Here is a 12,996-nt window from a genome sequence, read left to right as displayed (position 1 = left end):
GATTCTTGTATATAACAAGTTTTTCCAGAAGTATATACAGCTAAAAACAAGCAATACATTGACAGTAAATGGAGTATTCCGTAAGAATGATGTGTGGGGAAGCTTTGAGCGCTTATACATGTAGCAATATTGAGAATGGGTAGGGGGGTGCGGGGAAAGGGGTAGTGGGAATGTAGGAGGGGGGGGGGAACAGGGAGGAGAATTTTGTGGGGAACATAGATTGGATGGTGCAAATAATAGTACAGGTTATATTTTACATTTAAAAAACTGGTAAGTCACATTTTGTTCTCCAGTAATTAAAAAAAAGGAACATATGCTTTAAATTTTTTAAATTGGCAACATGCTGACATGTAATCAATAACAAATATATATTTTTTTTTTCTTCATTTTTTTTCTCCAACTTTTCAAAACAAATCTTGCCTAACTGTATATTGTTTTCAGAGACATTAAATTATAAATTTTAGAAATGCATGTAGCAATAATTTTTTTTAAATGTGGCCAATTTGAAGAATAATATATGATTAATTTAACGCTAGAAATAAATCCTCTCCTGGAAGGGTTCTAGTGCCCTTATGCTTCCCAGCCTACAAAATATCATAAATTGCAAAAAGACTTATGGTTTACAGGTAAGTGTGCAAGTGCTTCACATCATTATCAGGAAATTGATTCCCACAAATTCACATCACAGCTAGTTTAACGCAAAGTGTACAAACAAATTGTGCATTTAATTCACACTTCAAATAAAAAACATGATCATTAGTCATACGATGAAAACGTGTTATACAGGGTAATTTCTCAATATACAATAACAGAGATAAGATTGGTTAGAGGGTAGGGATCTCTTGCCTTTCGAAAGCATGTGGTCTAAACCAGCACAATGGGTCTACAAGTGCAACACATGTAACTGAATAGACAACATCTTTCACCTAATACCTTTATACTCCTCCTTACATCATTGTTAGTTGAATCTATTGGAAACTTCCAATCTTAAATATTCTAAATATCTTTTCATATGCATAGCTTTATACTTTTCAATTACAGTCTTGTTGCAATACTTTTTATCACATTTCAGTGGTTGTTATTAGAATCAAAACATCCATTAGAATATATATCTTTCTCTATCAAAATAAGGAACATTAACGCTCATGTCAACCACATATCTCACATTCAAGGTGACTGAAACGTGACGTGATGTGACATGTGACATATGACCCTGGCTTACAAAGCTACTCTAACAATTGTGGTGCTTACTGCATCGGAGTAATTTCTTAATTACCAAATACCCCTTTTCCTGTATAGCCATGCAGTCAAGTGTTCAAGCCATTTGATGAAATCTATGACTACATGTTTGTTCACGATGTTAACGGACCTCTATTTGTGAAGTTATAGAATACTACACTAATCTATCACCACACAGTTAACCCAAGGCTTGAATTCATGACCTTCACACCTAGAGTCAAGTGTTCAAACCACTTGAACTACAACGTATCTGTGTTCAAAATGTGAATAGGTCTATATTTGATGTTATAGGGTCATATACGGTTGCTGTTCAAATCACTCAAATCACTCAACTATAAAACTATGACTATGTCCATGATATGAACAGATCCCTGTTTGTGAAGTTACTGCTCTGTTTCACCATCACACAGTTAACCCATGACTGTTCAAATCACTCAACCCAAACTATGCTATATATGTCCATGATGTGAACTTATCCCTGTTTGGGAAGTTACATATACTGTTCCACCATCACACAGTTAACCCAAGAATGTTCAAATCACTCAACCAAAACTATGACTATATACCGTGAATGTCCGTTATGTGAATGGATCTCTGTTTTGGAAGTTACTAATCTGTTCCACCATCACACGGTTAACCCATTACTGTTCAAATCACTCGACCAAAACTATAACTATTTATATATGTCCATGATGTGAACACATCCCTGTTTGAGAAGTAACTATACTGTTTCACCATCACATGGTTAACCCATGACTGTTCAAATCACTCAACCCAAGCTATAACTATATATATATATATATATATATATATATATATGTTCATGATTTGAACGTACATGTATCCCTGTTTGAGAAGTAACTATACTGTTTCACCATCACACAGTTAACCCATGACTGTTCAAATCACTCAACCCAAGCTATAACTATATATGTTCATGATTTGAACGTACATGTATCCCTGTTTGAGAAGTAACTATACTGTTTCACCATCACACAGTTAACCCACGACTGTTCAAATCACTCGACCAAAACTATGCTATATGTGAACGTATCCCTGTTTGGGAAGTAACTACACTGTTCTACCCCACCACACAACGAAACCCTCTTACCCACATCACCGTTTCTTCTTCTTTTTATTATACAAATACTCACTTACTATGATGATCAAGGCCGAAGATGCGAGAAAAAAAGTGGAGGTTAGGCATGATATTGATGGTTATTAGTTCTTTGAAGATGGCATGTATGAAATGTTCATTACTGGGGGGTGTTTCACAAAGATCCTAAGTCGAACTTAACTCTAAATTGGACTTTAAAATCATGGAGAGCCATTTATAGCCTTATATTGAAATTTATTAAAAAAACAAAAATACAAGTATTTAAGACTTTTCATAGATTCCACATCAAGAACATGAAATCTCTTTGATAATAGAAGATATAAATGATTTGAATCAAAATTGTATGCCTTTTAAAATAACTTTTACAAAGTATTTTCATAGATGCTAACAGCTTTCCATAATTGTTAAAGTCCAAACTTAGAAATAAGTTCAACTTACGATCTTTGTGAAACATCACCTGGTGTGCATGGATCGATGAGAAACTTTTCCATTCAATTTGTCATGTCTGCATAGTTGCATGTGTAGTTGGTACAAGGATTTAAATTTTTGATCACCCTATTAGATTAAAATATTCTCTATGCACTAGTGCCCTTTGATAAGGCATTAATCCTGACTACCATGTCCCTCGGACAGGACTTATAGCCATTGGTCCCCTGCTAATTTCTCAGCAGTCAGGTAAAAACAAGCCATCAAACAATCAATCAAGCTTTATACCTCCCCCCCCCCCCCTCAAACAGAGGTGAATTACACCAATTATAAGAAAAGTTCAGAAACATGACATAAACATGGAAAAGTTTCTCACTGATACATTAGCCCCTTTCTCATATGGTTGTGTTTTCACGGCATGATGTACACATTAACAGCAACTTCACTGCAGCATTTTACAATTAATCACTATGTACATCATGCAGATTTTTACAAGCCATATGAGAACAGGGCATGGCGGTGCTGCATGTGGACATGTATATACATCTGTGAAGTCCATTGAAGTATAAAGAACTAACTGCAAACTTAGTTTGGAATGAGAATTTTTTTTGTTTACCTCCTGCAATCCGATTAGGTAGATGATTATCAAAGCATCAAAGATACACTCGTTATCAAATATTCAAAGTTTGCTTCTCATATATATTTTGTAATTTTGTTCATGAATAATGACAAAATAATGGTGTGAATTGATAATTGACGGTGCTGTCCAGTGTATACAACATAAGTTATGAGCAACAACTAAGTTGAGACATGTTTTATAGTTGTATAAGCCTCATTAATATCTTGGTGTACATGTACATCACTTTTAATTGGACATTTATCCAAGGTTTGATCTGATAATCTCTTAAATATTTGGTACCAATTATTTAACATTTCAAGTCTTGGACATGATTTCCATTAGAACACACAGAAAGTGTGTCTTAAACACAGAAGGAACTATACATGTGCAAACAAACTATGTATACAGTACAATAAACATATGCCTTGAATGGTTTCGATTTTAAGTTGTTGAGACACTATTGTGGAAATTACATGAAAATAATGTGTGTAAGCCCTTATGAAGAAAATGTAGATGGACAAATTTGATATAAAAAATCTTCAAAAGTAAAAAGGGTTTGCAGCTATGTATCTTTAATGAAGGGGCTTTTTCAAACGGCAGCTTTTGTACAGTGAATCCAATGGACTAAATTCATGCCAATATTTACCCAGTTTTGACCAAAGTATATATGGGACTTACTTGTCAAGTTCAGTGATATTATCCCATGAGGTATCAGCCAGCCAGTTAGCGCACGGATTGTCCATCTGCTCCTCTCTATCCAGAACCTATAAGTAATGATATCAAGTAGAAGTAGTTTAGAAGGAGTTAAGAAGTAATAAGGCAGTAATCCAACATTTGTTTATTATTACATATTTTAAAATTTATTGATTTTCTATGAATACTTTATTTCCAAGACGTATTGTAAAACAGCCTCCGAGGAACTAATACTTCAACAAGCTCTGCTTCTAGTTAGTTCCTCTTTTCTTGTGCCATTACTATTATATTTGTCTAGTTCGATTGTATGTTTTTTGTAATATACTCATTCATTGTATTATGTATCATTATCAAGTATTATATGATATTCATTGTACATGTATTCAAATATCTTATTCAGAGATTTATTTTCAATAAAATAGCCTGTCAGAGTTAAAAAAAAAATTGGAAGAAAAAAAATTAAGAAAAAAAAAATTAATTGTATTATGTTTTGCATGAGAAATAAAATCATTTGAATCTTGAATGTTCGTCTTGATATGAAAAGACTCCTAAACTCAGACAGGTAGAGGACTTACCACGCCCCCTCGGAGGAAGAAGTTGTACTCATCCATGTTGAGCTTGCCGGCAGCCTCCAAGATCTTAGCACACATCTGGAAGGAGAAGAGAAGCTTGTGCTTCTCAAACAGACCGCGACAGGTGTACCTAGAAAGATAGGACAAAAAGAAGTTTAGAGGCAGTGTCCCAAAAGCTGTCAAATGTGTATCCTCTAAAATCTTGGCACATATTTGGAAGGAAAAGAGTAGCTTGTGCTTCTCGAACAGACCGAAGCTTGTGCTTCTTGAACAGACCGCAACAGGTGTACCTAGAAAAAACGCACAAAAAGAAGTATAGAGGCAGTGTCCCAAGAGCTGTCAAATGTGTATCCTCTAAAATCTTGGCACATATTTGGAAGAAGAGGTTCTAAAAATTACAACAGCAGGTTTATTTAATAGTTGCAAATGAACTCAACCCATTTTCATAAAGAGACCTTAAGAAGAAAGCAAGAACACATACCTGTAAACAGCATAGGTGTGATACTCGTTCAGGTTGAGAATTCGCTGCTCCAACTGAGGGCTCCTGTGACTCTTGTCAATGGACACGTTGAAGAGGTCAATGTAGGAGTCCAGCGAAAACTGGTACATGGGGTCGATGCGTCCCATGTCGTTGAGAACGAAGAACAAGATGGAGGCTCGCTGGGCGCATCCACGATATCCCTATTGAGATATCAAAATGAAAAGATTTAATCAATTGAAATATATCGCCTCAAAAAAAAAAGGAACTTTTAAATCAATAGGATATTAATGCAACAGAATTAAAAATCTGATAGTCATCCAGCACAGCAGATTCCTAGTTGAGCATGTACATATAATTTCATTACACTCATTAACTGAGAAAATCTTTACATATTCTCATAATCTAGCAAAGTACACAGAATCACACCAGATCATGCTAATTAAATCCCACTGGTGCAAACCAGATCCCAGTGAATTACACCAGATCACATCAGATCACATGGGATTGCAAAAGACCCTACCAGATCAAACCGGACCACACTGGGTCAAACTGGATCACAATTATAATCACAATGGATTACACTAGATCACACCAGACCAAACTGGATGCACACCAGATCACATGGGATTGCAAAAGATCCTACCAGATCAAACAGGATCACACTGGGTCAAACTGGATCACAATTAAAATCACAATGAATTACACTAGATCACACCAGATCAAACTGGATGCACACCAGATCACATGGGATTGCAAAAGATCCTACCAGATCAAACAGGATCACACTGGGTCAAACTGGATCACAATTAAAATCACAATGAATTACACTAGATCACACCAGATCAAACTGGGTCACACCAGATTGAACCATGCAGATCTGTAATACCATACCTCACGAGCAGCATCAATCTTGGCTTCCGTCTGTTCAGAGACTTGAAGCTGTTCACCAACTTCTTCTGAGGTCTTCTTGGATGACTGCAGGGTGTTAACCAGCTGCTCATCATCCAAGAGAGATCCTTGGGCCTCATTCAACAACCTGTGAATACAATCAGGGGTTCCATTTTTAGTATGGAGGTCAAGAGGCAACATTTGTTTTAGTTTGCCACCACTAAATGGTTCAAAATTCACTTAAATAGCCATGCTTTTGAGTATTACAGTCAAACCTGTTTATAGCGACCGCCCAAGGGAAACACAACAAGTAGACAGGTGGTCTTTGTAGACAGGTTCCTTTAGTACATGTTTCAATGAGAAACCATTTTCAAGGGAAACAGCAAATGTGGCCTTTGTAGACAGGTGGTCACTAAAGCAGGATTGACAGTAACAATAATATTAAGTTCTTGTATTAGAGGCGACACCTTTTTTAAAAAGTTTTTTAATTCACTAAAATATGCATGCTATTGAGTATTACTACTACTACAAGTGCTACTGCTGTTGCTACTGCCTATGCTTGGATACACAACTACCAATAATTACTGTATTTTCTTACTTTTATCACAATTTCTACTATTTTCATTTTAATAAATAAAGTTACAGTAACTTTTACTTAATGTACACTGTGTATATCCTTTTACTATCTTGACCAGCACAACTACCATTTTCACCACCATAACAACTACCACTACCACCACCCATTCCCTCCTACAGACTTTTTGGTATTTATTTTACCCGACTGCTAAGAAAGCATAAATGCCTGTTAGTAAGAAACAAGAGGATCAACGAATTTAAGGTCCTCTCTGAGGGACCTGGTAGTGAGAATAAATGCCTTAACAAAGGGCACTAGCGCATCGACTTGGTTTCGAACCCGGGTCACGGGATTACGATACCACTGCTCTACCAACTGAGCTATCGCCCCTATGTACTACTACTGCCTACCTGAGAATCTCATCCTCCAGCTCCACCAGTTTCTTCTTGCCGGCGGCGATGTTCATCACCAGGTTATCCTTCTGCTCCTCCAGCTCCGGCCTCTCCTTGCGCACCACGATACCCAGGAGCTGGGCCTCCAGACCCTGCTCCTTGACGGCAAAGTTGACGATGCTGGTCTTGGTGGAGATCTCCGGGGTGTAGTGGGGGTTGCCCAGCTTGGTGGTGATGTAGAACTTGAAGTCTGGGTTGTAGTCCAGCTCCTTGTCGCCCAGACGAATCATGAGTCTGCCACCTGCACGATACAGGCAAGGATGAACAATGAAATAGTAATAAATATAGCAACAACAAATGTAGTTTTTTTAAAGCTTCTACCAAACTTGAATTTTATGGGCAAGCTTTCGTCCACTCCTGTGGACTTTCTCAAGCGAAGTGATCAGTCACACGTTTTCTTAGTGCTGTCTCTCTTGTTTCTTTTTAATTTTAAATATCCTACTTTATAATATCATTTCTCTGTGCATTTCAAAAGTGGTTGGAAAATGACATGTATTGCCCTGGATTTAGCTCTGGCAGCTGTAACCAGGACACAGCAATCTTTTGGAATAAATCTTGCCAGCTATTCACTTACTATATCTACAAGAGAGACATCTGTAGACAAAACGCCTTGTCAATTAAAGGCCAATTGCCAAATGAACAGAGCTACAGCAGTGGGAAGGATGGACAATGAATGAAGTTATCTATGGATGCATGACTGTGTGGTCATTTTGTATGGTACGCTATAGTCAAGAACAATCAATGTGTACAGACAATTCACTATTTGAATGGGTAAAGAACTTCCTCAAAAGGAACCACTAATGATAAAATCAACATGAAGCTGTCTATCACAGAGCATTTATAAGGGTCCTAAGTTTGCAAGAGTTACATGTCAATGCAAGCACATCTCTTTCATTTTCATGTAATCTACCACGATTGTGTATCAAGTACAGTCGAACCTGCCTACAGCGACCGCCTAAGGGAAACACAAAAAGTGGTCTTTGAAGTCAGGTTTCTTTAGTACATGTTTCAATGAGAAACCATTTTCAAGGGAAACAAAAAATGTGGTCTTTGTAGACAGGTGGTCACTAAGGCAGGTTTGGCAGTATTTACCTTGCTTGATGATAGACTTGTTGAGGATAGGAGCCAGGGCAGGGTCCAACTCCTCCTGCACATTCTGCAGGAGAACTGGGAAACCGTACTGGATGGCATTCTCGAGGGTGCGCAGGAAATCGCTCTGCTGGAGATCGATGATCTTCAAGCCACGCTTGGTCTCCATGTTACGAATCCACTTGATGGCCTGGCACTGAGGGTCAACCATGAGTGGCCATCTGGAAACATGGGAAGATCAACAAGTTATTATCAAAGCTTATACTAACATATAGAGTTTCAACATTTCAAAGCTACTGTACATCATAAAACTGAAAATATACCATCCCTTCAGTATTTCTTTGGACAATAACTATTGAGAACTTTATAACCAGAATCATCAACATCTTCAGATGTCATTATGATAAAACAAATGTTCATATGCTATCACAATAACTGCATGTGTTCTAAAGGTCACAAAAGAGTAATACTCATATCCAAGGTAAATATACCAAATGATTATCAAACTAAATAATGCTGAAAAAACCACCATCATCGCCACCAACACCATCGTCACCATCATCATCATCATCACCACCACCACCATCATCATCACCATCACCACCATCACCAACATCATCATCATTACCACCACCAGCACCATCACCACCACCATCATCATCACCACCACCCCCACCACCATCATCATCACCACCAACATCATCATCATCACCACCACCATCATCACCATCATCTTCCACCACCCACCTGTTGCCCCTGGTAACGATGACACCGTTCTCTGTGGAGAAGGCATCCGAGGGTAGACCCTGCATGTTCCAGTCTCTCACCACCGTCGGCTTCGACATGAAGAGGGAGAAGCTGAAGTCTGGGCTACGTGGAATACCAAGCTTGCTCACCTATATAAATAGACAGGAATGAAATACAGTCAAACTTGCTTTAGTGACCACCTGTCCACAAAGACCACATTTTTTGTTTCCCTTGAAAATGGTTTCTCATTGAGACGGATACTAAATGAACCTGTACATAAAGACCACCTGCCTATAAAGACCACCTTTCTTGTCTCCCTTGGGTGGTCTTTATAGACAGGTTTCACTGTACAACAATTTCATTTACATAACGCTCTATTAAAGTTGTTTGACATCAATTATTAAAGATCATTTGAAAATTGTCCAAAGAATACCTCCTCCCCCCAACAAACTTCAAAGAAAATACCCACAGAAAAGAAATTTCTCAAAACAAAGTCTTCTCCCAAACCAAAGTGAGCACTTCCAGCGGGGTGTTTCACAAAACTTGTCATCAGTGACAAATGACAGTTGATGTTATAAGCTACTGAAGTCCTTGCTTCTGATTGGTTATCAGCAGATATGTCACTGATATTTGTCATTTGTCATTGAAAAAAAGCTTTGTGAAACGGGTTCTCTAGTAGGTCATGCTTCAAGAAATCCCCAAAAGGATGGTATCCCATCAGGTGACCTGAAAGTTTATGCTTGGTACAAGACTTATGCATGCACTTTCATGCATTCCATTAATAAAGGTAAATCACATTTGCATTATTTTTTTTTTTGTTTTGCATTACATTCGGTACCAAATATGGATGCTATCTACATATGGGTTGGTTTCTGTATTTCACTAGAATTACTTTCATTGTTTTTTTTTCTTCAAGTTTGAGTTTGTTGAGGAGTTCACAGGTACGGTATCAATAAGGGTCCTTCCACTTGATACCTATAGGTGTCATCATCTCGACAGTCTAGCTAGCTTGGTGTGTCAAGCAGACTTCAGGTCTTGAAAAAGACCTGATCCATGGGAGCGATCAATGCACTAGAACCTGTTAAAATTCATCTTTTCTGGTTTAAGAATTTACCAACAAGCTCCTTCAGAAGGTGAATAGAATCTTGCCACAAAATTGAAGAGCTTAATTAAAAAAAGGAGCTAAATCCACTTTTGATGAAAATTGAGTTATTGATATCAGAACATTGTTCACTTAAAAGGACTCGGTAACATTGTTCAGATGAGAGAAAGTGGTGCTTAGGTAGTGACTTCAATGCTAGATGTACAATCAAAGATAAGCTGAAAATTTGAGTGAAATTGTACCATTAAAGATACAAATTGGGAAAAACTGATCTGATCGATTCCTTAATTCTCCCAACTCTATTATTTCAATTTAATTACACTTAAGGTGAATGTAAATCGTCACAAGGCAATTATTTGGCTCAACATACCATTCCAGACATTTAAGTGTTGACAGATTTTGAATAGCCTGTTTAATGTCTTTTTTTCATGGAAAAACGGTTGGGAAAATTAAAAAATGGTTGGGAGAATTTACTGTTAATCATTGTTAGAGGGTGTTGCACAGTGACGCCTTCAAAGAAAACCACAGATATCTTTGTGGTTTGAGAATTTTTCTAGGATTGTTTGCATGTCAGAGGGTTAGTACAGTAGAAGGGATATAATAAGTAACATTTTATACAAAAATTACGCAATTTTTTCATCAACCTTCAACAATGTTACCAGGTCACTTTAAGTACCTGACTTTCAACAAATTATTAACCTCAATTCTGGAAGCAATTATGAATAAATGCACCTTCTAATATCCTCTTGGAACTCCTTTTGGAATTAAACTCTTCATATATTGACTATGTCCTTACCTCCTTCAGCCAGACTTCTTTGACCAGATGATCTCTGTAGTGGGATAGGAAGGGTCCCATGTAGGACATGAAGGCTGCAGCCACCAGGCAATCACCCACCAGGTATACCATGTTCTCTTCCAAGTCCTGTACAGGCATGGGAGGAGAGATCAAAGGGGTCATATCAATAATAATAATAATAATAATAATATTCCGCTTTTATAAAGCGCTTAATACAAATGTCTCTAAGCGCTTTAGAGATATACTATTACCCCGGTCATTGGATTCAATACTTGCCGCACAAATTATGTGCACAATCTCAAACAATGACGGTCACATCCTACAGGGTGTACCCATTTAACACCTGGGTGGAGAGTAGCAAGTGCGGGGTAATATCTTGCCAAAGGATATTAGTGCCGTGTCGGGATTCGAACCCTTGACCTTCGCATCTCCAGTCAAGCGCCTTAAACCACTCGACCACGATACTGTTTGATAATTGGTTGGACAAATAACTATGAACATTTTTTGAGATAATTCATTAGTCAAAATTAATAATATAAACAGCAAATCCTGGATTTATATAACGCTTAATATGATATACATGTACCGTTTAGAAGCGCTTTACAGATATTATTACCCCAGTCTCATATTCATTCACGCAAAATATGCACCATCTCCACTGGGTAGTATTCCTACCACATGGTCACCATAAGGTTATATAGCAATTACTAACACAAAGGTTTCTGTTTGTCATCCTACCAGTTCCCAATTTCTCTCCTGGGTATGGAATGGCAAATTTGGATTGATGAATATGTCCACTGCTTAGCATAACAGAAGAGAAATTAGCAAGCTCAAAGTACTTAGCTGACAGTTAGAGCAGATAATGACCTTGGTAACCATCAATTTCCACCTTGTAAAACCTCTGTCTACACCAATAGACTTACATGAACATTGAGTTCCCATCTGTCCCTCTCTCCTGCGAGCCCGGACACAAGCTTGCCAGCACGGTCCAGTTTGATCTCCATCTGCTCCGCCTTGATCCTCAGGTCTTCCTTCTCGGCTAGCTTCTCATCGTACTGCTTCTTCAGGTTCTCCATGCGATCGGTGACCTAAAAGTATATCATTCAAGGGGACCTGATCAAGGGGAAACTCTGTACTCATCATTCAAAGATGTGATCTGTAAAGCCTGTCTGCACTAGTTTGGCCAGGAAGGATTAGAACTCCCAGCGTGGTCAGTGACAGGTGGTTATCTCATCAAATCAGCCTGTGTGCACTAGTTTGGCCAGGAGGTATTAGACCTCCCAGCATGGTCACTGACAGGTGGTTATCTCATCAAATCAGCTCTGAATTAATATTAAAACAAGGGTACCGTGGAGGACCAACAAGTACTGCTAATAGGCACTGTTTGCTATATAGAGGGCGCAAGTAGATAAAGGAACCTGTGTACTAAGACCATGTTTTGTGTTTCCCTTGGGCGGATGCTGTAGACAGGTTTTCATAGAAAAATCTATGAAATACAGGACCCGGTTAGCACTTACTTCTTGTAGCTTCGCCTTGGCTTCAGCCAGGATGGCTTGCTTCTCTGCCAGGGTGGTCTGGGCGTTGTTAAGCCTCTGCTTCTTGGGTTCTACCACCCTGAAGATGGTGCCGTACGTCTCCATGGCTCTCACCCACATGCAGAGCGACTTGGCGGCCAGGGACACGCGGCCGATGATCTCGGCCTGGAAGTCCGGCTGGGAGCAGTACTGGCCGATGCGCTTCAGCACCCTGTCCGACATGTTTTCCTTGTCAAACTCGATCAGTTCTTTAATGAAGTTCTGGTTACCTGATAGAAGAGGATGAAAGACAAGACAGATTGTTTTGCTATCATTAATAATAATAATAATGATATTCCACTTTTATATAGCGCCTAATACATCTACAATATCTCTAAGCGCTTTAAAGATATACTATTACCCCGGTCATTGGATTCAATGCTTGACAAAAACAACATACTATCATCCTTCATATTTAATTACAACCTTATCATATTTGCCAGAGATGTAGCTTGTGGTGTCATTCTTAACGAGGGAATGATGATCTTCCAATTACCCGACTGAAGAGGGTGTGAAAACAGGACAGATTTTTTCATTATTAAAACTAAAACAAATATCGTTATGGCTCATATCTCATTAATGATGACATACTCAATGATGAGGTCTTTGATGAAGATCTGCAGGCTC

The 12,996-nt window shown here is 38.3% G+C and overlaps 1 protein-coding gene across 1 annotated transcript in view; it reads right to left on the bottom strand.

The window, feature by feature from the left end:
- Window positions 1-12,996, bottom strand: part of LOC593353 (dynein heavy chain 2, axonemal) — an 80,392-nt gene that overhangs the window by 16,632 nt on the left and 50,764 nt on the right. The window contains exons 58-67 of the mRNA XM_030981848.1: window positions 12,313-12,599; window positions 11,719-11,883; window positions 10,796-10,921; window positions 8,898-9,046; window positions 8,154-8,371; window positions 7,020-7,302; window positions 6,039-6,183; window positions 5,148-5,347; window positions 4,670-4,796; window positions 4,080-4,165 (exon numbers count right to left, since the gene is read on the bottom strand). Coding sequence (XP_030837708.1) covers window positions 4,080-4,165; window positions 4,670-4,796; window positions 5,148-5,347; window positions 6,039-6,183; window positions 7,020-7,302; window positions 8,154-8,371; window positions 8,898-9,046; window positions 10,796-10,921; window positions 11,719-11,883; window positions 12,313-12,599 — 1,786 coding nt within the window. The remainder of the gene's footprint in view (window positions 1-4,079; window positions 4,166-4,669; window positions 4,797-5,147; window positions 5,348-6,038; window positions 6,184-7,019; window positions 7,303-8,153; window positions 8,372-8,897; window positions 9,047-10,795; window positions 10,922-11,718; window positions 11,884-12,312; window positions 12,600-12,996) is intronic.

Source organism: Strongylocentrotus purpuratus, unplaced genomic scaffold (genome assembly GCF_000002235.5).
Source record: "Strongylocentrotus purpuratus isolate Spur 01 unplaced genomic scaffold, Spur_5.0 spur5_scaffold_12, whole genome shotgun sequence".
Lineage (NCBI taxonomy): Eukaryota > Metazoa > Echinodermata > Echinoidea > Camarodonta > Strongylocentrotidae > Strongylocentrotus > Strongylocentrotus purpuratus.
Note: the sequence above shows the minus strand (reverse complement) of the source record. Positions and strands in the feature narration are given on the sequence as shown.